General features: G+C 39.8%; 1 protein-coding gene across 3 annotated transcripts in view; it reads right to left on the reverse strand.

The window, feature by feature from the left end:
* Nucleotides 1-24,452, reverse strand: part of LOC114656916 (dynein axonemal heavy chain 3-like) — a 139,874-nt gene extending 115,422 nt beyond the window's left edge. For all 3 annotated transcript variants that reach the window (XM_051920071.1, XM_051920068.1, XM_051920066.1), the window contains exon 1: nucleotides 24,246-24,452. In XM_051920071.1, the coding sequence (XP_051776031.1) occupies nucleotides 24,246-24,254 (9 nt within the window). In that variant the 5' untranslated portion in view covers nucleotides 24,255-24,452. The remainder of the gene's footprint in view (nucleotides 1-24,245) is intronic.
* Between the last annotated feature and the right edge of the window lie 2,782 nt (nucleotides 24,453-27,234).

The raw sequence follows: 27,234 nt of genomic DNA on the forward strand, positions 1-27,234 counted from the left end.
ACAACCTTCTTGTAATGTGAACACTATAAATGTCACCATTATTTGAGATGCTGCTGTGTTCATAAGCAATACTGCAGAGTTTCTTTAGACCTGGTCATTGACGACTCACTGGACAACATTAGTATTTGTCTCAGATAAACCCTTATATTAATTTTGTAAAGGCAAAAAGGCCTGCTCTTCATAAGTAAGTTAAATATGACCTTCTTTTAAATAATCAGGTTCAGAGTATCTATGAATATGCATTAGATCATAATTTATTATTTTTTATTTAATTATTTCATCATAATTTCATATTTTTCTTTATTCATATAATACAAAAATAATAGTAATTTGATTAGAATATGCTTTTCACTGCAACAAGTTGTATATCCTCAAGTACTTTCACCTAACATCATGATAGAAAAATAATTGAGTCAAGATTTTAAGGTCTTCAAGATGTTAAACCTGGTATTGGTAACTTCTTCTTTTCAATCTGTCTACAGTGAATTTACACAATATTTGGGGAAGATTTACTTTTACCTAGCGTAAATCATCAGTTCTGTGTCTTTATTAAATGGTTTGTTTTTTAAATAATAGCAACAAGAATAATTCGATTTTGGAGTCTGTTCAGTTGGAGTTGTTTTGCCATTCAGCCTCTTTAATACAAAATAACACTACAGTTAGGCCTTCTGTAAAAGAATGAGTGGAAAAGGTCTTTACTATACTTACAGAACCATAATAGACCTCATTTAAAAGTATGAAAGTGGACATGACCATAGATCCAAACACAGACAAAGCCTAAAAACAGTTTAAAAGTCATATTTACAGCAAATTTTTACCTTTTAATACACTCTACAACAAGCTGGTGAATTTAAAACAAATAGTAAAAGCACACTTTATAATATAGGCAATGTAAATACCTGAGGGAAATTTACATTGCAGTATAAAGCACAATATACAGCCATGATATACATTCATACTGTCCTTAGATTTTCTGCATAAAGGCTGCTGTATTAATGAAGTGCACAGTAGGAATCATATTTTGCTTTTCAGTTTTCGGCTTGATGTTATGTAGAATTAATGCAATAGAATACTACTGCTGTTTGCATATGCTTTATCTATAAACGCTAAGTCTCACTCTCTTTCTCCATATGCATATACAGTATATACTGTTCAGAAAAATTAAGGGAACAGTTAATCATCACAGTCTAACATCAAGTCAGTTAAGCTTCAGGGATATCAATCTGTCCAGTTAGGAAGCATAAGTGATTGTGAATCAGCTTCACCTGCTTTGGTACAAATGAAAGTAACAACAGATGTACTGGACAGGCAACTGCAAGACACGCCCCAAAAGGGGAATGGTCTTGCAGGTGGTGACCCCAGACAATTGCTCTCTCCTTACCCTTCCTGGCTGATTCTTCTCCAGTTTTGCATTTTCTAGTGTCCTTATTACTTCTGGTAGCATGAGGAAGTAACTGTAGCCAATTCAGCTTGCACAGGTAGTCTAGCCTCTCCAGGATGGCACATCCATACGTGCTGTCGCAAGAAGGTTTTCTGTGTCTCCCAGCACATCTCAAGAGCATGAAGGAGATACCAGGAAACTGGCTGTTACACAAGGAGAGCTGGACAGGACTGTAAAATGGCATCACCCCAGCAGCAGTAGGGCCACTATCTGCTTGTTTGTGCGTGAAGGAACAGGAGGTGCACTGACTTCTAGTGTGCATGTTTCTGATCAAACTGTCAGAAACAGACTCCATGAGGGTGGCATGAGGAACCGATGTCCTCTAGTGGGACATGTGCTTACAGCCCATCACTGTGCTGCTCGATTGGCATTCACCAGAGAATACACAATTGGCAGCTCCGCCACTGGCACCCCACTCTCTTCACAGATAACAGCAGGTACACACTGAGCACATGTGACAGACGTGAAAGAATTTGGAGGCACCATGGTGAACGTTATTCATCCTGCAACAACATTCAGGTGGATCAGTGATGGTCTGGGGAGGCATACCTTGGAGGGTTGCACAGACTTCCACATGCTAGTCTACAGTATGCTGACTACTGTTAGGTACCAGGATGAGATCCTCAGAACCATTGTCTTTCCTTATACTAGTGCAGTGGGGCCGGGGTTCCACCCAGCACACAACAATGCCTGATCTCATATGGCTGGAGTGGGTAGGCAGTTCCTGCATGACAAAGGCATTGATGCCACAGACTGGCCCGCATGTTCCCAAGACCTGAATCCAACTGAGAACTTCTAATTGTCGTGAGTGCATACAGGCAGGCACGTGGGGGCCATACATTCTACTAAGTTACTTTATAAGTTGTTGTGCTAAAATTCACGCAAGTTGGATCAGCTTGTGATTTCAATTTTTGACTTCAATTAAGTGATGTTGAATCCAAGGCTCAAAGAGTTGGCAACTTTGGTTTCCAATGACCATTGTTATATTATTTTGTTCTCATTGTGTGTGTGTGACTGTATTGTATATAGATAGATAGATAGATAGATAGATAGATAGATAGATAGATAGATAGATAGATAGATAGATAGATAGATAGATAGATAGATAGATAGATAGATAGATAGATGGATGGATGGATGGATGGATGGATGGATGGATGGATGGATGGATGGATGGATGGATAGATAGATAGATAGATAGATAGATAGATAGATAGATAGATAGATAGTACCTACCAAATAATACACAAAAGTACACAACACGTGTTTTGTCCTAATTGGGGCTCTTCAGGTGTATGCACTTTTTGTTTCGCCTTGCAGGGATCGAACCTTGGACGTCAGTGCCCAAGGCAAAGTCTCAGATGTTGCGCCATAGTGGCTGGTTCGCTTACTTGACAGGGTGTAGATCATAGTATTACATGCATAGGTCTGATATTTAGGTGATTACATACCAGGTAACGCTTGTGGTTTGTTGGCCAGTCATCAGATCTCCTCCACACCCTCTCAGTTGCGAAAAGCAGATCATAGATATGATATATAGTACCTGGCAATATTTGTTTACTTTTAAAATCCCCTTATTTGCTCTTTCAAGGATGGTGATGGGCATGTTATGGTTTGGCACTGCTGTTTTCTTCCCAAGAAACTGGAAAACTCACAATCAGGAAGGGAACGGTAACTTTTGAATAATACCAAAATATCTTGGAAGAGAACATCAAGCCTCTCATTTCATGTTTAACTGACAGTGTGTCCACCAGCATGGGCATGTCATTTTATAACCTGCTTAATCCAGACCAGGATCACGAGGGTGGGAGCCTATCCCAACGAGCATAGGACACAAGGCAGGAACAAACCCTGGACAGTGTGCCAGTCCATCACACGGTAAGCACACACACCCACATACCAAGAACACACTAGGGCTAATTTAGTGTTTTCAAATCACCTTCACATAAGGCAGTGGTAGGAAACTGGTGCAACCAGAGTAAACCCATGCACACACAGGGGGAACATGCAAATTCCACAAAGGGAGAATCCAGGATGTGGACGCTGGTCTCCTTAATGTGAGGCAGCAGTGCTACCATTGTGCCACCCCATCAGCATGACAATGACTATAAACGTTCATGTAAATATGCCCAAAGAATGGATTAAGACAAAGAAAATTTATAGCTATGAAAAGACTAAGGTATATTCTAAAGCAAGCCTAGAGTTTGTTGGTGCTAACTTTCTTCTTGAAAACTATATTTTATAGAATATATTTTGATTAAACAAGTACAGTATTTTATACTAAAAAGATTTGCAATAAAAATTTGTAAAAATTTAATCAAAAGTATGTCTGTATATAAAAAAAATCATAAACACTTTACATGCTCAAAGCAATACAATATCACATGCCACCATCTACCATATGCTTGTGTGTTTCAAGCAGTCAAGGCTGCTGTTTCAATCAAAACTGACCCAGTATGGTGAAGTGTTGCTGGGTGTAGTGGGATGAATTGCCATTCCATGTAGGACTAGTTGCTCAGCTGATACTGCTCTTTACAAATTCTTCAAGCAATCTGCACGATTAGAAATCAAAGATAGTGTGAAGCAAAAACCTGTTGGGTTTCAAAGAATTTTTATCTGATTAGATAATGTCATGCTCTCCCTGTGTCTGCGTGGGTTTCCTCCGGGTACTCCAGTTTCCTCCCACAGTCCAAACACATGCAGGTTAGGTGCATTGGTGATTCTAAATTGTCCCTAGTGTGTGCTTGGTGTGTGGGTGGGTGTGTGAGTGTGTGTGCGTGCCCTGCCCGGGGTTTGTTTCCTGCCTTGCACCCTGTATTGGCTAAGACTGGCTCCAGCAGACCCCCGTGACCCTGTAGTTAGGATATATCGGGTTGGATAATGGATGGATGGATGGATTTAGAAACCAGCTTAATCATTTGATCTGCATTAACAGGAGTGGAACCCCTGGAGGTAGTAGCAAAAGAGAAAATTAAAACAAAATGGAGCCCCATTATGAACAATGCTGCACATCCTCTCTCTGATACACTTTCACACATTAACACTGAGCACTTTCAGCCGCTGAATCAGCGATTGGGAATGTCAAGTCAGAAGTTTTCTTTCTTTTAATTTTCTATCTTTTTAATATTTCTGGTGTGTGCTCAGACCATAGTTTGCATGTAAATCTATTTATCTATCTTTTTATTTATTTAAAGAGCTTCTGTAAAAAGCCAAATATCCTCCTGGGGACAAAAACAGTATCTGTCTATCAAGTGAGATTATGTACAAATAAATGTGAAGGAGATAAACAAAACAGAGAAACAGACGAAGTCCAGTATATATTTTTGTGGCAACAAGGAAAATGAGGATGTTGTATCAACTTAAAACACTGTAACAGGTTAAAAAACCAGTAGCGGAGTACAGGTCTTAGATTTAACATGAATGTCATAATTACATAAAGAGGTTAAAAAAAATCACATCATTCAGGAATAAAACATACACATGTTTGGGGATATAGAAGAAAAGCAGAGACGCCTAAGAAATCTTCAAAGAAAACAGTGACCTGGCGTGAATTGAAACCAGTCTCTTGGATCTGTGAGATGGTACAAAGAAAAAGAAATATATGGCTTATTGTTGCCCAAATTCAAAAAAGTATCCTTTATTCTGGAATTAATTAAAAACTTCCCAAAACACTTGTCAGAATTTCACAAATACACATTCAATACATACACACCTACAATTTGAATCCCTAACGTACCAAAAAATATTCCAGGATCATCCATATTACTAACCGAGAATGGTAAACCGGAAGGCAGATACACGGTGATGGACACAGGAGACATAGTGCACAGGCACCTACAGCGCACGTCTCATAAACCGTAAGCGAAGTCTGATCCGCCGCGAACGATGGAGTCATGGCTCAAAAACGAAAGAGCTCAACTAACGTAAATAAGACATGAAGCAACAACGCACCCATAGCTAACGACTAACGACACAGCCACACAGAAAAGAGGATTCTGCACTGCACCCCAGAGTCAAACGGAAGACACTACGGGGTCCGCAAAGGTCCACAAAGATAGTACGGAAGGTGCGAGAAAGTATGAAAGGCGCAGGCGCCTACAACGCGCTTCTGAACTAAACGTCCACACTACACAGCATGGTCCGGGTAATAAGAACAAACGAACTCTCCGTATTAGACGTACGGCATCCTCACACGTCCAAACCAAATAGCATATGTGGATCACATTACAGTGATGCATTATTAACAGTACAACCACAGAAAACGCTCCATATTAACAGTAAGTGCAATTATCCATATTACTAACGGTAGACAATGGATAACTAATGGAGTCACGGTCACGGCTCCAAACCGATCCAGCTCAACTAACGGAGCTACAAAAACGAGCCCGCATGGATACGTGGGTGCCTACAACGTGCGTCTGAAACCGCGGAAGCAAAACTGTCTCGGCTCCAAAACCAAACAGCTTGACTAACGGAGCTACAAAAACGAGCCCGCATGGACAAATACAATGGACATAGACGCCTACAACACGCATCTGAACCTGCGGAAGCAAAGCAGGCACGGGTTCAAAGCGAAAGACCACAACTGACGGAAATACAAAAACGACCCCACCTAGATAAGATCAATGAACGCAGGCGCCTACAACGCGCGTCTGCAAAGCAGGCATTATGGACTGCATTAGATCCTACAATAGTTCATTTGCTTTTGCATCTACCGGGGTAAATATCTGGCCACCAGCTGGCAATGGCCCATACTGCTTTCGCGTATGTGGACAAATATTACATCGGATTGGAACAGTGCACCCTGAACCACATCACGAACGCAAATATGCACAAATCTACGTGTTAGATCCAGATGACGCAATCTATCAACGAATGAACCTCTGACGGAGCTACAAAAACGAGCCCGCATGGATACGTGGGCGCCTACAACGCGCGTCTGAAACCGCAGAAGAAAAACTGTCTCGGACTCCAAATCCAAACAGCTCAACTAACGGAGCTACAAAAGCGAGCCCGCATGGACAAATACAATGAACATAGACGCCTACAACGCCCATCTGAAACTGCGGAAGCAAAGCAGGCACAGGTTCAAAATGAAAGACCACAACTGACAGAGATACACAAACGAGCCCGCCTAGATAAAATCAATGAACGCAGGCACCTACAACGCGCGTCTGCAAAGCAGGCATTATGGACTGCATTAGATCCTACAATAGTTCATTTGCTTTTGCATCTACCGGGGTAAATATCTGGCCACCAGCTGGCAATGGCCCATGCTGCTTTCGCGTATGTGGACAAATATTACATCGGATTGGAACAGTGCACCCTGAACCACATCACGAACGCAAATATGCACAAATCTACATGTTAGATCCAGATGACGCAATCTATCAACGAATGAACCTTCCTGAAAATGAGCAATGCACAGAGCTGATAATGAGAAACGTCGCTGAAGTCATAAACAATCACCCATTGGCTAAGGCTATAAAGATGCTACATGAGGTTGAAAGGGAGGCCAATACAAAAGCAGATGCAGAAGGTGTAGCGCCAACTACTATTGCTTTAGTGTTAATATAGGACAAAGAGCACGATCCAAGACGATACAATCTTCCCATCGTTAATGAAGTTGCAACTGTCTTTCAAAGTAAAGATGGTGAGCCTCCATTTGACCGCGATATTGTCCTGCATTTACGTCCTGATGGAACCAACAACTTTATGTAGCCTTCTCAAGAGTTCGGCGTTTATCTGACATTACAGTTAAAGTTATAGATACTCCATACCAGGGAGAACTCATTCAAGGACAACACACCATCTTTACTACAAATGTTGTGTATAAAGGAATATTCCAATATATCTTTCTAATGTGCCATGCTATGGGTTCTTTACTTCCTTTGTTCGTCATCTACACCTTTACACTCCAATATATCTCATACATACATCAATGTATTTCGGGTTACCCAACACCAGGGGTTGGCGAGCGAAGCGAGCAAGGGGCGGAGCCCCCTAGTTTATTTTAAGACAAGACAAAAAACACGAACTGAATCACATTTTAAATGCTTACTACAGTAAATATGCATTACAGTCTTCTACTCCTTTTGGAACAAACTATACCAAAAGGTGTGAATGTGGAATATCATCCTAAATGTTCATATCGTTTGGGATTTGGTTATAACATAGGTTCACATTCATATTGATAAATGTCAAATATTTGATTAGGGAAATAAGCAGGACATGCACAATCACTTTCTAATGTAGATCTAATATTTTAGCCATGTTCACTTTGTATGTCTATTACACAATAGCAGCAGTCCTTGAGCATTGTTCAGGGGAGCAGCAATGGCTGCAGGTTTTTATTATCAAACCAACCACTTAATTAGACACCAATCTTTGTTGATAACAGAACTTGTTATATAATTCTGTGGCTTTTATTCTGCCATATCAAGTCATTCTTACATTGTAGGTTTTCTTATCTGAGAATATCATCCAAATGAATTATGGAGTCAAGCACGCTAGTAATTCTCAGTCCTTCATTTTCCTTCCCTTCCACTACTTTCCAAATATTTTGTTATGACAGATACTTCATGATGAACACAATCAGGACCAAATTAAATAGTTAGCTATTGGTACCTTTGTGTCTCAGTTTTGACTGGTAGATACTTAAGAAAACAAGAAGCAATTAAAATGGTGACTGGAGCTCATTAAATCTAAAGGATTCAATTAAGGATTGGAAATCTTAACAAATGAGTTACCTTAATTATGCATAAAATTGTTGGTCGAGCAATAATTGGCTTCTAATTAAGAAATTAAGTTGGAACAAAAATGTAGAACTATTGAAATCCTCCAGGATCAAACCTGAGGACTCCCTGCACTTCAGTGAATTAATTTACGCTGTGTAAACAATGATGCTGGCCAGTTTAGTTATAGAAGACCTTTACATTAGCTAATCACTTTGTGTATCTTGTCCACTGAGGAGCTGAGAGTGCAAGGACAAGCATTTCATAGTTGATAACGGAAAAGCTGGAGTCTATGCTAAAGGCAAACCTGATCTCAGTTACAATATTGTGGTTTGTCTTACCACCCAGTTAAATCACCACTATCGAATGCACAAACACTTGTGATAATTTATCTCTGCATTTTATTTTCACACCTGCAAGATGTTGGAGCATTCTAGACCTGAGTGTGATTTTTCAATGCTTTCCCATCAGTTGATGCCCTATCATTATAATGCATTTTCAATTGATCTAAAAGCAAGAACGATTTGATGAGTTGCCTTTCAACATTCTTTTCCAACTAGGAAATCATTTGCTGGTTAGCTCCTTCAGACCATCATGATCATTGCATTCAGTATGTATATCCAATCTAATGACAGCCAGACACATGAGAGTTGTATCAGCTGTGGAAATAAAAGCTGTTCAAATACAACTGAACAGCAAATTAACAGACATCTAAATAAATCAAGCTGATTTTCACTCAAGCTTGCAGTTTAAGATGGCAAACTGGCAGTGTGGGTTATTGCAGGGGTCAATAAATCTTTGCATATATTATTTTCTCAAGCTCCTCGTTAAAAGGTTGCAGGGAGCCTTGTATACTTTATGTAGAAGCAAATCTTAATTGAAGAACAAGTGAACGCCATTCAAACTGTTGTGTACATGATGGAAAGCTTGTTTTTATTTATTTTTTCTTAAGACCTTTTCTTAAGACAAATTTTTAGTGTGGGGTATATGATCATTCAGTTAATTAATTATCAGTTTTATCTTCAACACTGCTGGTAAATACTTAAAACAATCAACAAGATGCCAATCAAGGGACGCCAACTTAAATGTAGGTTGAGCAAGGGATCTCTGTTTGACTTTTTTGCCGGGATGCCAGAAATATGAAGAAGAGCTATACAATTTATGAACAAGTTTCACAAATCAGCAACAGCCTATATTAACACTTTCACTTTCTCTGTTATGGTACTGATGTGGCCATAGACTTGCTTTCACAAATAACCCAAGCATGCTTGTTGCAAAAAATAAAATAAATATATTTAGAAAATAAGGATAAGATAGATAGATAGATAGATAGATAGATAGATAGATAGATAGATAGATAGATAGATAGATAGATAGATAGATAGTTTTACTTTTACCTACTAGATTTAGGATGGGAAACTCAAAATAGCCAGAACTTATCCTTCACAAGATTATTTCCACCAGTTACAGTGACACCACAACCATAATACGTTCGCTGGCTTTGTCCTCTTTATTGAATTACAAATAATAGATACTGGAATCAAAGTAAGTGTACTTATGGTTTGAGGTAAGTGATGCTTCTTTCCTTTCCTAGTCAGCTTTCTCCAGATACAGGGAAGAATCTTCAGCATGTTTACTTTTTCAGATTCTCTTTAAAGTTTTTACACTTACAGTATATTTGGTTGTTAGCAAAATTACGCCTGCTGGGTCAGTCAGTCCCGTCATTTAGCAAGGTGAATGTGTGTGGTTTTCTTCAGCTTAGGCATTTGCTATTTTAGAAAGGTTTTGACTAATAGTACACCTGCTCCAATTCCTGTTATAGGTGGAATCATTTTTTACCCAGTTACCCTTTTGGAGAGGAAGGAATTGTTCCAATTTCATTATGCCCACACCCTTAGCATTAGGGTCTCTGCTATACAGAAAAAGTTACAGCCAGATTGAGTGGTGAGCTTGATGGAGAAAAAAATTAGTTAGGGTCTGACAAGGACTTTTAAAGGAAGGAATCTTGCCATTGGTTTCTTAGGTTCACAAAGTCCCATCCTTTTAGGTTGATCAATGGTGCAAAGTTCTGTCCCTTAGGGTTCTCAGTTTGAATTAAGAGTCTTTGTTTGAACTTGGGTATCCAGCTCATACCATCCATCCAACCATTTTCCAACCCGCTGAATCCGAACACAGGGTCACGGGGGTCTGCTGGAGCCAATCCCAGCCAACACAGGGCCCAAGGCAGGAACCAATCCCGGGCAGGGTGCCAACCCACCGCAGGACACACAAACACACCCACACACCAGGGCCAATTTAGAATTGCCAATCCACCTAACCTGCATGTCTTTGGACTGTGGGAGGAAACCGGAGCGCCCGGAGGAAACCCACGCAGACACGGGGAGAACATGCAAACTCCACGCAGGGAGGACTCGGGAATCGAACCCAGGTCCCCAGGTCTCCCAACTGCGAGGCAGCAGCGCTACCCACTGCGCCACCGTGCCACCCTCCAGCTCATACCATTGAGAGCTATTACTGAGTGTTACCTGGTCTGTGATCAATTATATTATCAAATATGTCTACATTCTGCAGAGGGGCCTCGTCAGACAAACTGAGACGTTTTAGCTGGAATTAAGAGTGTCTGGCCTTGGCTGTTAAGCCAGGACCTGTGTTCTAGCCATAGCAAAAAAATGGATAATGTCAGTCAGTCCTACAAAATGATGGGAAATGGTCATTCTGGGGCATAGCACCACTCCATCACAGGGCACATTCACAAACACACCCATTCTTGCCCACACTGCACTGTTTGTAGTCACAAATAAACCTGTACTTGTTTTGGGATATGAAAAGAAAAGCCATGCAGATGAGGGGAGAAAACACAAATGCTGTGTAGATCGTTGTTTGAATCCTGGCACAACTTTGTCTCCTTGACCTGTAAGAGAACAGTGCTAGACACTGCAAAGAGAAAAACTACATTGCAAATGTGTTTTGGTAAGCTTACATTTTGCTGTCATACATGCTACTTTTAACAAATATAGTGGACCATATTTATTTATATAACAGAAGCAATTAAAATAACACATACATACAAATGGATTTTTTCTGTGTTGAAATAGGCTAACACACTACAATTTTCCAAATGTTCTATAATTTTATATAAACTGTAAAGACAGCCTATTATGCACTGAAATAAAACATAATGAAAGCTAACTGTAAACTGTAGTAATATTGTATAAATTTGTGCTGGGGAGATCAGCAGAATTAAGAGTTTACAGGCTTATTGGTAAAGTTTCAAGTTGTCAATCACACAAATAAACGGGGAAGCAATTAGTGTACTTGGAGTCAGCTTTACCATTCTAAGAACTTCACAAGATGTTTTCTGGAGCCATGATGCATATATGCACTTACAGGTGCATCTCAATAAATTAGATTATCATTGAAAAGTTAATTTATTTCATTAATTCAATTCAAAAAGTGAAACTCATGTATTATATAGATCATTACACACAGAGTGATATATTTCAAGCATTTATTTCTTTTCATTTTGCTAATTATGGCTTATAGCTAATGAAAACCCAAAATTCAGTATCTCAGAAAATTAGAATATTGTGAAAATGTTCAATATTGTAGACTCCTGGTGTCACACCACACTCAGCTAATTAACCTGAAACACCTGCAAAGGTGTCCTGAGCCTTTAAATGGGCTCTCAGTGTGGTTCAGTAGGTCACACAATCCTGGGGAAGACTGCTGACTTGACAATTGTACATAAGAGTGCTGTATCCAAGCATATTAATGGAAGGTTGAGTGGAAGGAAAAACTGTGGCAGAAAAAGGTGCACAAGCAACAGGGATAACCACAGCCTTGAGAGGATTGTGAAGCAAAGCCCATTCAAAATACTGTGCCTGCAGTCCTAACAGCACTAACAGAATTTCAAAAGATTTCTGGTCTCAGAATTAATTTGAACAAAAGTGTGCTCTTTCCAGTGAATTCTCAAGCACACCGTATTAGATTGGACACTTTCCCTTTCATCATCGCAGATCAGTTTAAATACCTAGGGCAGGGGTCTGCAACCTTCACTATCAAAAGAGCCATTTTGCTCCCTCTTCCTCCAAAGAAAAATAGTCTGGAGCCGCAAAACATAACACAGCTTATAAACTTTTAAAAGTTTTAATCTTTTTTTAGATTTTACATATTACAACCACGGAATACAACAAACAGAAGTGCAGTGTGCATGTGTAGGCCTACTTTGAAATAAATTTAACTGAACTCTGCAGGCCTATTTGAGTCCTTCCTATACCTGTATAAAATTAAAATAAAAACTAGCCCACTTTAATATAAATAAAACATTTAGCTGTAGCTTAGCAGCTTTAAAAAAGTAAACATAAAATTCCATTTCAGTGTGCTCTCATCCTCTTCAGGTTTCCCTCTCAGCCAGCAATCAACTGAAGCACCTGAACATACAAAAAAACCTACATCAGCTCCGGGTCTGAAATAAATGTGTTTTTTTTTTTTTTTTTTTAAATATTAGCCTATTAAATGCTATTGTTCTCACCTGTTTAATGTGACTTCTGTTTCTGAAGTTCGCTGCAGATCATCTCTAGCACTTTGAGCTACTTTTTGTATGAAAATGTGCTATATAAATAAATGCTGTTGTTGTTCTATGTCGGGGCTATACGATGTGACTTTGACCTTCACACAGGACTGCAGGCTCATGTGTGAGGTGGGAGAGATATTTGGACTTTATGAAGTTCATTCTTGAGAAAACTTGCTCACATAAGTATGTTGAGCCAAAGATGGACAGGACTCCAAATGCATATTTTTTCATGTTCATATATGTTTCGGGAATGGCACTCCATGTATTGAAAACAAGTTTGTCGGGTTTGGGGAGGTTTTCAATATCAGTCCATTTGTGCTCTTTAGCGAGAGTAGCCTTCTGACGGGCGACTTCTTCAAGATCCGCTGTCAGGCATTTGAACTTGGACACCCATAAATCTTTATCCGCTATGCGGCCAGTTCAATTTCTAGATCGGGCTTACTTACTCCTGTGAATGCGGATGTGTTCAGCAGGGATGGGTCGATGTCCAGGGAAGGAGAGAGTGTTTTTTTTCTTTCTGAACTCACTGAATCTTTCTCTAAATGCAGCTTGCATTGCAATAATTGTACGGTGGAAATAATCACAATTTATGTGAATGTTCACTGCTTTGAACTCTCTCAGGGAGGGGAAGTGAGAGAGTGAACCTTTCTGTACATCTCTGGCAAACACTGTCATCAGCGCTTAAACACCAAAACATTTAAAGTCAGAGAATAGATGCTCTGATATTTTTATGAACGATTCTTTCATGTATTCTCCGTCTGTGAACGGCTTACCCCTCCTTGCGATCTCTTGAGCTGCCACAAAACTAGCAGCTGTAGTTGATTGTGGAGAAGTGATCCACTTTTTGAAAGTATGTTTGCTCTGTTCAGCTTTCCGTTGCAGTTCCGAAATTGCTCTCTTTCGCTCATCTTCACTTGGGTATTTTTCAGTGAATGCTGAGTGCTTGTTTCGAAAATGTCTTTCAACGTTACATTTTTTGTTGTTCGATAATTTATCGCCACATATTAAGCACACCGGTAAGCCAGCGTCGTTGGCGGTGAAGGCAAATGCTTCTGTCCACGCAGAATTAAACTCTCTGTTCTCTTCTGGGATTTTTCATTTTTGGGATTTATTCATGGTTAGTGCAGGGGTCGCACACTCCAGAAGCCACCTGCAGGTAAAGGCGAGGGCTATAGACGTAGATGTGACGCATATTTTAGTTGACAAATTATAAATAAAAATTAGATGTTAAAGTGTATAACAGTAGTAGTAGTAAATAAACATTTTATATATTACATATATTATATACAAATTAAATTAAGAAATTGCCGTTATTAATTTTCATGTTTTTTTTTTTTTTTTGTCAAGGCCAAAAGGAGCCATTACAAGGAGGCTGAAGAGCCGCATGCGGCTCCAGAGCCGCGGGTTGCCGACCCCTGACCTAGGGGTAAACATCACAAGTAAACATAAAGCTCTTTATCAACAAAATTTTCCTGTCTGCATAGAAAAAATTAAGCAAGACTTGCATACAGTAGATGGTCTACCCTCCATCTCACTTTAGCTGGAACAATTAACACTGTTAAGATGAATATCCTTTCTAAGCTTATCTTTCTATTTCAAAACATTCCAATATTCATCAATAAATCATTTTTTAAGAAATTAGATTTAACCATAACCTCATTTATTTGGAATTCAAAATATCCATGTATCCAAAGGGCGACTCTACAAAGACCTAAGGAAAAAGGTGGCATGGCTTTACCTAAATTTCAATTTTATTACTGGGTAGCAAATATACAAGCTATAAAAACCTGGACATTGACACAAATAGATGAACAGACACACTCTTGGTCCGCAATAGAAATAAAATCCTGCAGTAAGTCTTTATATTCCTTGCTTTGTACCCCAATAAGTACAACTAATCGCCAATATACTAACATTCTAATAGTGCTTCACTCACTCAGAATATGGAATCAATGTAGGAAGCATTTTAAGAAAGAGAAACTTTTATTTGTGGCACCTCTGCATGAGAACCACCTTTTTCCACCCTCTCAAACGTACGCAGTTTTTAATGTTTGGAAAACATTCAGGATTAAATCACATTATGAGATCTGTATATAGACAAAGTCTTCACATCCCACAAACAATTACACTCTAAATTTAACTTTCCAGCAACACATTTCTTTCACTATCTTCAAATTAGAAACTTTGTCAAACAAAACCTCCCCAATTTCCCTCACCTCCCACCTACCTCTATATTGATCAGTCTTTAGGACTTAGACAGCACTTCTGTAATATATAAAACCATTTTACAGTCCCTCCCTTTCAAAGATCCAAGAGGACAATGGGAAAAGGATTTCTCACTCAACATATCAGAAAAGGAGTGGAAGGTAGTAATGCACAGAATTCACTCAAGCTTCATATGCACAAAGCATACAATTATTCAACTTAAAATTATATATTGTGCGCATCTACCTCGTTTAAAATTGTCCAAAATGTTTCCAGGGCAACATCCAACCTGCGAACGATGCAATCAAATTCCAGCCTCACTGGGCCACATGTTTTGGACCTGCACCAAATTAACATCATTCTGGACCAAAATCTTTAAATGCCTCTCAGACAGCCTTGGTGTCACAATCCCTCCTAACCCATTAACAGTTGTGTTTGGTGTCCTTCCAGATGGGCTTAAAGTGGAGAAGGACAAACAAACTGTAATTGCCTTTACTACACTATTGGCACGTAGACTTATCTTGCTCAACTAGAAGAATTCTTTCTTTCTCATGGGTGGAGATCGATTTGTTTCGAACTTAGTTTTGTTAAACTTTACTTGCTTATATGGAATGTTATTTGATTTTAATAATATTAATAAAATGTTTTTAAAAAAATAAAATTTGCTTCATAAAGTGAAAAAGTCTTAACAGCTGACAGATTTTTAAGGCACTTCCTATTATCTTCACTATTTGTCTCTCTACATTTAATAAATACACTGTGTAATATCATCCACCTCCATATGAATAGTGAGGACTGGACCCAAGCTTAGCAACTGATTTCCACTCACATATAGTGTTACAAATTTTCACATTAAATGGATAATAATTAATTAAACAAATAAATATAAATACCTACATTAATACAGTAAATACAGGCACAAGCCATTTGTGAAGGTTTTTTTAATGCAAAGTTAATATGCTCAGCCTCCTCAGTTAACAGAATAAATGGCAGTGAAATGGCAGTTTACTTGCCAGTTTTCACAATGCAAATAATAGATCACTCCAGCCCCAAAAGAAATTTTGAAAAAGTCAAACTATGTTAACTGTCTGTGAGATTTTGAGTTATTTCAAATATGGTTCCATGCTCATTGGTGCAGTGTTTAGCTTTTTTTTGTCTGTCTGGTGTTTAAACATTCTTCTTCCCATATCTGCATAGGTTGTCTTTGAAGTTCTGAGATAGGTAATTTGTAATTCCATACATCCTGCTGTGGACTGGCCTAGTTCAGTGCTGATTTCTGCCCTGCTCCTAGGTTCTGGCCTCCTGCTTCTTTGGAAACCAGTACTGGAGACAGATCAGTAGCAGTACGTACTGCTATTGGAGGTGTTGGTATAAAAAAAGCAGGGTGTCCAAGGAAGATGGTTTATCCCCATATCTTACAGAGCTACAAAGACATGGATCACCATTGTCAAACACATACATTTTTTGTAATGAAGAAGGAAAACTGAGCACCTAGATGAAAATAAAATGTGAACTTGCTCTTTAAATATGTCTCTGTGAACTTTGCAAGTTAGTTCAAGTGAAACATGGTGAAGATAATTGCTTTTTGAAGAGCAAACACTCTCAAGTACAACAGCACTTCACTTAGTAAATATAACAGAAAGGAAGAAAAAGCAACCTCCTGCCCCTTCTTGGTAATCATTTCTGTTGCTTTTCTCCTGATACATGTACTTTATGTTGTTTTTTGTCCTAAATTCCACCTCAGGAACAAGGATTAAACTGTTAAGTGAAGAGCTGTTTGTGTTTATGGCGGTTAACACTTTGTGAGAAGGTGAAATGGAGCTTGGTAGCAAAGGCTATCAGGCAGATGGGGAAGACAATCACATGCTCTGTTACATAACTGGAGGAGACGCAATAGATAGGAAAGTTCCTTTTTGTAAGGGTTAGTGGATAAGGCTTATATTGAATTGGTATAATTTTATGTTGTAGTTTCATAAAAAGAATATTAAATGATTTGCTCCTTAGTAAGAAAAATGGATTTGAAACAGAGCTTCATTATCTTTACTTATTGTTTTCCATATTTACTCTTTGAAGCAGTGCTTTCGTTGCACACATTTCCTCTGGATTTGGCTGAACATGTACATTTGTCTAGGGGAAGTTTTACAAGTTGTTTTTATGTCTATCTGTATTGTATTTTTTATCCTTAATTACTGTAAAGTCTTTGCTCTTTTAAAGTTGATTTTAGCCAAGAGTGTCAACTCTACTAGGCAGTGTTTCCATTTTCTTTTTGGTCTGATCACACTTCAATAGTAGTGTGGTCTTATGTACACTATTGTCAAATGTCACTTACATTATTTATTTAATACTTTGGTAATCATTTGATGGAAAAGAACAACTTCATGTATGTGATGCATGGATTGTTTGGTTATAAACATGGGTGCCAGTGGACTTGCGTTTGAGACTGTTGCATTTGTAGATTGCCCAGGAAGGATGTTGGTGCTTCTTACTGTATTAATTGTTCATTTTACTTTTATTTTTATTTCCTGTAAGTGTTCAAGTTGGAGTTCTGACTTCTGTTAAGCAATGTTTCCATAGATGTTCCACTCATAAACCACAATACGATATTTGCTGTGTTTATTTTATTTGCTCTTCTGAATAGCAAACAATAATGAATTGTTTTGATCTATTGCTGTCTATTTAAAATGACTAAGGCAGAAATCTCCACAGTCTATTTTCAATGCAGTCTCATTAGCTATATACATCTGATTTAGACAGCAAATAAGATTACAATACATCATTAAAATTTTATGTTTGCATACATACTGATAATAAAATCACAACTATATTTGCAAAAAATGCTTAAGTGTCATAACTTCTTTTTATCTGTAACTTTTATAGTACCTCAATATAGGTCTTTGTTTAGTCCATAAATGTTTCAGTGAGTCACTAATTTCAAATAACAGATAAATCACATCTAGATATGGCAACATATAGAACAGATATATATTAACTCATGTCCAGCTGGCCAGGCATTGGTAAAATCCCAAGAACACAGAACCAAATACTTAAAGCAATATAGTTCTAGTATTGCTGTTAGAGAACTTCCACACTTTTCATTTGAGCCAAATAATATGTGTACTGTATCATGAAATAAATCAGCAAAAAGTCAGGCCAGCTTTATGTAAAGTAAGAACAAAGCAGCCCCCACCACTTCACTTTGCACTAGCAAGGCATTGAGCTGCAAGACAACACACTACTAGAAATTAAGGATTAGTTACATGCTAGCTAATATTAAAAAATGAAATCTGAAACGCTAGCACTTCTCTGCCAGGAGATGAGTGTTTGAAACTTTGCATACAGTATATGCCATATATGTACAAATTATTTTCCTAAATTCCATTTTTTGTTTGCCTAATTCATTAAATATGGATCACATTTAATTAATCACTTGGCTTTCTGAACAATATCATTTTCCTCCCCCTTCAATGACTGCTTGCTAAGAAATTAAGTTAAAAATTACAGAGTGTTTTACACATTGAAGACTGTTAACGCTCTTGAACTTACCATCAAGATTCCATTTTACTAAGTAAGTATGTTTCCCTTGTGACCTGGGGTACCTCCTCTCTTGTGTGTGTCCTAAAAGGTGACTAAAGAAAGCTGTCATCATAAATAGCATCTGGCTTTAAAAAGTTTTGCTCCTTTCCCTCTTGATGATGAGATTCAAAGATGAGAATTACAAACCATGGGACAGGTTACAGTTCATAGTATCCCATGGGCACCCCCACCTGCCTACATCAAAGAGAATGTTGGAGATTTCAGCCAAACCACAGGTGGAGTGGATAACTGATCTTTGATGGTCCTAGGTCTGCTGCACTGTGAGGTGGCTGGTTTGGTGGCAAGGAAGACAAAGGAGAGGCAGCGTGTATGAGGTGCGAATAACAGACTATAAAGATTGTGATTTAGAAAATTTGAAGTATAACAGGAAACTCCAAAGAAGTGGTGGGAATGTTGAACAAAAAGACAGTAGATGTGTGCTTCATACAGGATATGAGAATGAACAGAAAAGATGGCAGCGGAGCAGTGATGGAAGTCTTGGGGTTCATGTAGTTATGTCAGAAAAATGGACAAACAAAATGGTGGAGGTGAAGAGTATTAGTGAAAGTGTTAATAATTGTTAAGATGATTGAAGGTAAATCGCTTATGTGGCCGTGGCATGTGCCCTGCAGGTTTGCAGAATTGATGAAGAGAAAGATTGATAGAGGTGATGTGTGAGGTACCTTAGGGCGTGGTGATTGTAATGAGTAGTGGCTACTATGAGCAAGAAATTCTGGGAGCTGTCAAGTATTCCAGCTACTAAAGGAGGTTCTCTTGTCTTGAAGGGAAAAGTTCATGAAAGCTGCATCAGAAGGAGTATGGTCAATGTGGCCATTGAAGAAACAGCAAAATGCAAAACTGGAGAGAAAAGAGATGAGAATGATAAGTTTTACCTTTCACACACTTAAATATGGAAAATATTATGTGAATTTTTTTTTGCTTCGAGTTCTCAATAGATTTTAAGTATCCCTGAACATGATTTAACCACATTCAGAGTGATGATGTCTGTGTGTGTTTCTGTCTCTGTGGACAGAGCAATTCATAAATGGCTCAGTTCAAAGAAACTTGGTGCAGTTCTTGGCACTGCACACAGTTGGAAGCCTTCTGATTTTGAGAGAAATTACTATATCAGATTGTTTTTCTCTACAGAGATAATGATTTTGCATTTTGTGCAATTTGTACTCAAACTGCAACACAACTGAAATAAAGACTATATTTTTCAACAAGACATCATTATTTCATTCCATTACATGTAACAAAATACAGTAGTATTTTACTGTTTTATAGTATTAGGAATAAAGGTGCCAGAGTGGTTTTTCAGAGCGATGACATATGGAAACAATTTTTGGTGCCCAATAGACAGATTGACATGAAGGACCCAGAAAGGACCTTTATTTATTTCGAGCCGTAACATGCTCCATACAGTAAATAACCATGAATAGATGGTAACAGATTAGTGAAATATCAATATGTTCATGATGTTAAAAAGACTGCATACAAAAACACAAGTTAAGTTCAGGTTTTCTTAATATGTTAGTCTCCTGCTAGGTAGTCAACCATACATTAAGGACTTCAGCTTTTTTCAACATATTAAAAAGCACAAAGGATCGACTTGATATACAAAAAAAAATCCTTCCCTGAATTAAATGGTGGTTTGTCAAGCAATAGGCTATGAGGAACCACACAACCCAGTAAAGAACCATAACATGCAATTAAAGAACAATTATTTTTACAAGTGTATACCATCATGGGGTATAATCATTTTGTGAACACATCAAATTTCTTTTGAAATTATGCTCACAAAAGTCTTCCATCCTCAAGAGTCATTAATGCTTACTGTATATACTAAAATTGGTCTGGTTCAGAGTCCTAGGTTTATATCAAAGGCCGGTCACCATCTGATTGTTTTCCTGGTGGTTTTATGGTCTTTTTCTCAGGCTTTTCTCCCAATCATAAACATGTCATCTTAATTAGCATTTCTCAATTCGTGCATATAATGAAATGTGTGCATGAATGGGCCTGCAAGGGACTAGCTCCCTGCCCAGCGTTGTTTCCTGTCTTGTAACAATGCTGTCAGGGAAGGCTCGCTTTATGACCCTAAACTATATTAAGCAAGTTTCATAACGAATGAGTGATTTTTAAAATGTATTTACTTTGTGAGGTCTACTTGCCATGTGAGTTTACAAGTAAAATACGTAACTCAAAATACGTAAGGTTTATGCCAGGTTCACATATATCACACTGTGCAGTCTTTTTGTTTCCTTACCCTTGGCAGACTGTGCCTTAATAATCCATGTTTTGCTCAGGGAGTTTAACATCTGTAAGCTTTGTCTAATAAATAATGCACCAGAGTTACTAGCAGGTTATTTAAAGTTTTTAATATACATTCTTTTTCCTTCAGATTCAATCAGTTGTGTCCATTTTTTAATCTTATCTTCTAATACCAATAGTAAAAATGAACAATTTCAGAAGATGGCTAAGGCGAGCTGCAGGTCAAGTGTTGATGCATTATATTTCTCTTTTTCCATAGCAGTATGGGCTTGTTATATCATTGATCTTGAGATTGCTGGAGACTTTTTTTATTATTCTTGCTGACCACTACCAAGCCCCAAATTGTAACACACTCCATGGAATAATGAAAATTAGGAAAGAGAAAAACAATTTCAATTACATTGGTTTGACAAAAAAAAATGTAGCATGCAACTAATTACAAGAACAAATGACTTACTGTAATCACATAAAAATCAATAAAGAATAAAAACTGCAAATTAAAAAGATTGATTTGGCAATGCTCATGAATTTGGCAGACGCTAGTGGACACATAGATTCCGCATTGAAATTCAAATCTGAGAGACATAAATCTTCAGGGCCAGACTCTGGCAAACTTACATTGAGTGCCCCATTGTCTGGCAAAAATAGTCTATCAACAAGTCACAGTTGCCTACTCTGAAGCAACTGAAAGAATGCGTTTCTCAGTGAAGAAGATGACAGTTGCCCATTCTGTTTTATTTCGACTGCACTCGATAACTTGTTTGCTCAAGTAGTCTGGTGACGGGGGACGGGACTGTTGAGAAATCAAAGGACCCTGCTCCACACCTTGGCCGTTAGTCTGATGGCAGTAATGAGTCATTGCTCAGGCGGAAGACTGACAGCTTATTTGCTTGAGCGCTAAAGACAGGAATCGCATTTCAGAAAAGGAGGAAGAAATTATAATTCTGTGCTCGTGTGGGTGGGAGGCAGTGGTATGTGTAACAGGAAGTTTTCCGCTTCTAAGTTTGCCCGAGGCTACTGCGATGCTAGGCGCTATTGTGGCTCCCTCAATTGAATCAATAAACTTACCGTCGCTGGGAGGTTCATTAGTCAGCTGTCAAAATCGGGCGACACTGTGAGATACGATGTTTGTCCAGCAGTTGACTAGAATGTGGATGTGCAAAGAGAAACACCCAGAACTTAAAAGCACCAAGACACGCAAGGTACCGTCCCATCAATGTCTCCGGCAGGTTGTTCAGGATGGGCAGGAAGCGCTGTGGTTTCAGCGGCATCTTCCGAGTACTGAGTTTCTATACAGTCAATGTTTGTCTTCGTTCTCCCTGTGCAAGCGAGGGTTTTCACTGTTTTCCTTGTGTATCTCAAATATGCACACGTTGTGATGACATCCATAATTAGGCTGATTTGTGTTTGTGCGCTGGTGGGGTGACTCACAACCACATTGCCAACACTACCCACAGACTAGACAGACAGTATAAAAACTTAAGCAGGACCTGGAAATAGGTTGAAGATTATTTAGGAACCGTAAAAACCAAGGATGAACGAAGAGGGGTCAGCCTGGTGACATAAGAAAATCTGGAATCAGATAGATAGATAGATAGATAGATAGATAGATAGATAGATAGATAGATAGATAGATAGATAGATAACCATCGGAAAGACCATGTTCTGGATGCATTTACGATGGCTAAAGGTTATCTTTTGTACCCCCCAACAGTGTGTTGCAATCTCATAGTGAGCCGTGCTAACTTTAGCGTTAGTATGAGATCCGCAGCAACTTTGTGCAACTACCAAAAACCATTTATGTCTAAGCCACGATCACCGGCTATCCGTAAAAAAGTCGCTAATGTTCCTTTTTATGAATTTGTATTATCAATCCATAAATTACATTACGCGGTCAACGAAGTTCTTTTAGGTAGGAAAACAAATGGTTCCTATTCTAAGTTAACGGAACAGGCTTGTATGAAATGATGAAATTCTTAGGTTCCGTAACGAGAGACTAACGCTTTTGCTCATTGTTTGGTACTTGTCCTGCCTCCAGTCCTGAAGAAAGAATTTATGTTTAGTGTTACATTATAGCCCACAAAAGTGGTGTGGAAAACAATGGGTGCCCTCTGCCATACCACTCCCTGCAATATTTCTCAGTTGTGAAATCGGATTAGGTAACTTCAGTAAAAAGAAGGTTGCGCATATGGATTTTAAATATTTGAAAAGAATGCGAGAGGAAATGTTAACATAATCATTAAATATCTCTTTCATTCAATTGGCCGGAAAGCAAGAAATAAGTATCTGAAACTGTATCAGCCAATCAAAGTTCCTCGTAATCAGAACTGAAGGTGCAGGACCATCCTTTACTAAATGTATAGACCTCACGGCACCGAACAGAATTGACACGTATAGACAGGCACATTGCTGGGCGCATAATGTCAGCCGCAATCCTTTTGCACATATTTGTGCAAACATTTACGGTCCAACTCTGTTCCAAACAATTCCAAAGTTTTTCCTTCCAGTTTACCAAAACGTACCTCAGCCTGGGATAGGTCTCCCATTAATTCCTTATATAATACTTGATTTATTACAAGAGTAACTGTTCTCATAACTGACCGCTTCGCCTTTCTGTCTACCGCTGTCCCTCCCAGTACAAACATCCCACTCTGAATCACCGCACCACGGTGACCGGGATACCGTAAAAGTAACACGAAACTGTGCGTGCGTGGGTTCAGAAAGAAAGTGGGACCCGGTCCGGGTTTGGTTCCTGGATTGCACATGGGTACGTGTTCGATGCTGCCCGAACAGGCTCTGGTTACCAGAGCCCAAACTGGATTAACAGAAACTGAGAATGTTATTATGAGACAAAAAGCCTTCAATTGAATCTCATTTTATGTATTTAATTATATATCTGATGAGAAGAAAACACAATTTCGTAATGCGGCGTTAAGCGTACTGCGCAGCCTCTAAGCACAGTGAAGAACCGGTACCGCTCGGGCGTCTTTAAGTATCGTTCACGATAACTGCATATATTTTCCTTCATGTCTCTCGAGCTGTTCCTAAGCTGCACTTAATTATCGATTAAAAGATCATCATGCATTTCCCCCAAAGACAAAGTCGATTATTCACTCCTCTCATTGTTTTATGTCATTTGATTCCCTTTCTAAAACCTAATTACCGTTCTCACTGAGAGGATGCCCATGTGTATTCTCATCAGTCCGAGCTTTGAACTAACTGTGTTTCCATGAAGAGGTGTGCATCTTTGTAGAAAGCACTTTTGTATCTTCGCTGAGCTGCTTTGAACATTTTAGTGGACACTTACTGATGTACTATCCGTCTACAGCAAGCCAACAGACACTGCTAATGGACCCTGAATTAAGCCGCGGTCGCTTCTCCCTCACTGTCAACCCTCCGCCCTCCTTAAAACTTATCGTCTCGCCACCCATGCGTCCTCCGCTCTTACCTTCTCCATCGCCGGTGGACCACTGCGCCCCTCGGTAGCCCGCCTATGCTCTTCCCGCTCGTTCCCACTGGTAACGCGTTGCTCGCGCCTCGGCGTGTCAACACAGACTTTGCTCAGCGGCACTGATGTAGGCACCGGGGCGCGCGCAACCTGGCACGAGACGGAGGGGGCGGGGCGCGTTTATCTTCCAAACGCGTCCCGCCGGAGCGTGGTACTGAGCGTCTGTGGCTGGGGCATCTGACACCAACGTCTCACTTACAAGCGACCTGCTCGGTTCCCGCCTACTCACACGGGACCACTCCAGTCCATTACATGCCTGCACTTAGTCAGACCCGTCCTGTACTTCACTTTGTATCTGTCCAGGATTTTTAGATGTCTACTCCAACCTGATCTATCTAGTTTGATTCTCAACACTTACTTCTAAACTGTCCACCATCAACCTTTACCTACATGAATATCCTGTCCTTAGATGTTACCTCCTGTTACCCAGCCTTTTTTCATTGCCCTCTACATGTCCACTGAGAAAGTGTTCTGTCCTGAACATTCAGTCCTGCTCCTGTCCAGGCTCTTACCATCGCTAGTAAGATCTGACTAGTTATGACTGCCCTGTCCTGTGCACCTTCTGCTTTCATCCATAGGTCTGACTGGTACAGTCCATTGAAACTTGACCTATTTCTGCTCATCCACCTTCCATTATCTAGCAAGTATCCAAGCACAATCCTGCCCTCTCCAGGTACGGATCCAGAGATGATACTATCTGCCATATGTCCACATTAACTCATGCAACCACACCTCTAATTGGACCTGACATGTTCAGCATGTGCCCACATCCACTCAGAGCTGACCTTCTCACCATCACCTACCTACACTTGCTGCCAGCTGTTATGTCCAAAGCAACCTGACCTGCACCTGTGTCTGTACCTTTTCATAGTCTGACAAGTGTCCATACCCAACTCAGACCTAACCTGTTCTTACTATTCAAACAGGACCTTCACTTATGTTTGCCGTTTCCATATCTATCCTTCCGCTCCACCATTCATTTTCATACCTAGTCCTGCCTTTCTGATACCCATGCCTACTCAGGCCTAGATTGTTCAAATCTGCCCCAGCCCTGTCCATAACAGCACAAGGCTTGCCAATTCCTGTCCAGCATTAACCCTCCCCCAACAATAATCAGCAGCAAAGAGAGAGTGTACCCTAACAGCAGGATAGACCACGAAAACATCTCTGTGCTGCTTGCATCACAATGAATTCATCCAAGGCGACCTTTACAAGCCGTAAATTACTTTAATGCTTCGTCTGGAAGAGAGGAGAACAAAAGCCAGGGTAACAGGGGGCTGGAGACTCCCAGAAATCATTGCTGCAGCTAGTGAGGTCATCAAACTGGCAGCAAGAAAAGCCAAATCCATCTGGAGTAGAAAGAAGAGAGCAATTGGCACACATAGAAAAATGCACAAGGTGTAGTACAGATGTAACACATGCAGGGACTCCTTGAGTTCAGAAGGTGTACTGAAACCTGTAGAAACCCATTGCTGTCTTCCTGTAGGTCATCCTGCTGCCATCTCTTCCCCAGGTAAACAATGCACAAACACAGAGCAATCCACATGATCGAAAAGAAAATGTAAATGAAAAGAAATGAAAAGAAAATCAGACAAGGCCACTTTCTGTCATTGTTCCATGGTCCAATTCTGATGCTCACATGCCCATTGTTAGCAGTTTCAATGTTGGGCAGGGGTCAGTCAGCATGGGCACTGTGACCAGTCTGCAGCTATGCAACCCCATATTCATCAAGCTACAAGGCACTTTGTGACTTTATGTTTTTCAGCAATTTGTGATAAAGATGCTCTTCTATAGGATCGTTGAGGGGCTAGCCTTCACTCCCCAAGCACATCAATGAGCCTTGGGTGCCCATTGTCCTAACACCAGTTTACTAAGTTGTCCTCCCTTGGACCACTTTTGGTAGGTACTAATCACTGCATGCCAGGAACACACCATAAAATACTATGATCCATTCATCTAGCCATAACAATTTGGCACTTGTCAAAGTTGCTCAGATCCTTATGCTTGCCTATTTTTCTTGCTTCCAACATGTCACCTTCAACAACTGACAATTCACTTCTGGTCAGGATCAGATTGGGGAGCATGCACTGGTACAGCGAGTTGCTGCACCAACCACACAACAGAGCAGCATGGAGTCTCGGTTGGCAACCCCCCAGGCAGACATGTAGTCTAGTCCCACCCCCCAGAAATAACAATCTATCTACTGCAGCCCAGTCTTACATTGGTGTCCCCTTGGCTTGGTCCAACCACTTGAGACCTCGTCAATGAGGATCCTGTGAGCCAGATCACCCTCGGGTAATCGCGCAACATGGCCGTAGTGCCGTAATTGACACTCCCTCGCAATGAATGTAATGTGCCTCACTTAGGACTCCGTGAGCAAACACTCGTTCGACATAAAAATCAAACCAGCGGTACCCAAGGATTCTCCGAAGAGACACAGTACCGAAGGAGTCCAGTCTTCATCTCAGGTCACTCGATAGTGTTCAAGTCTTGCAACAATATAGCAAAACAGGAAGCACCAGGACTCTACAGACTTGGACGTTGATTCTTTTGCAAAGAAATGGGAAGAGCCTCACACCCCTTTCCAGTGACCACATTAATCCCCCATGCTCTCCCAGTCCATCTACTGACTTCATAGGAAGAGTAACTAGAGATATGAATGTTGCTGCAGAGTTAAGTAAACCTCTGGACAAAGGCCTGGATCTTGGTTCTTATCCAGGACACTCGCAAGCCCAGACACTCAGACTCCTTGTTCTGTCTCTCGAGAGCCCCGATCAGAGCCTCCATTGACTTCGCAAAGATCACAGCATCGTCAGCAAAGTCAAGATCAGTGAATCTTTCTTCACCAACAGATGCCCCACAGTTGCTGGATCCCACAAACCTGCCCAACACCAAATCCATGCAAGCATTGAACAGAATAGGAGTAAGG

Source organism: Erpetoichthys calabaricus, chromosome 1, assembly GCF_900747795.2.
Source record: "Erpetoichthys calabaricus chromosome 1, fErpCal1.3, whole genome shotgun sequence".
NCBI classification, from domain to species: domain Eukaryota; kingdom Metazoa; phylum Chordata; class Cladistia; order Polypteriformes; family Polypteridae; genus Erpetoichthys; species Erpetoichthys calabaricus.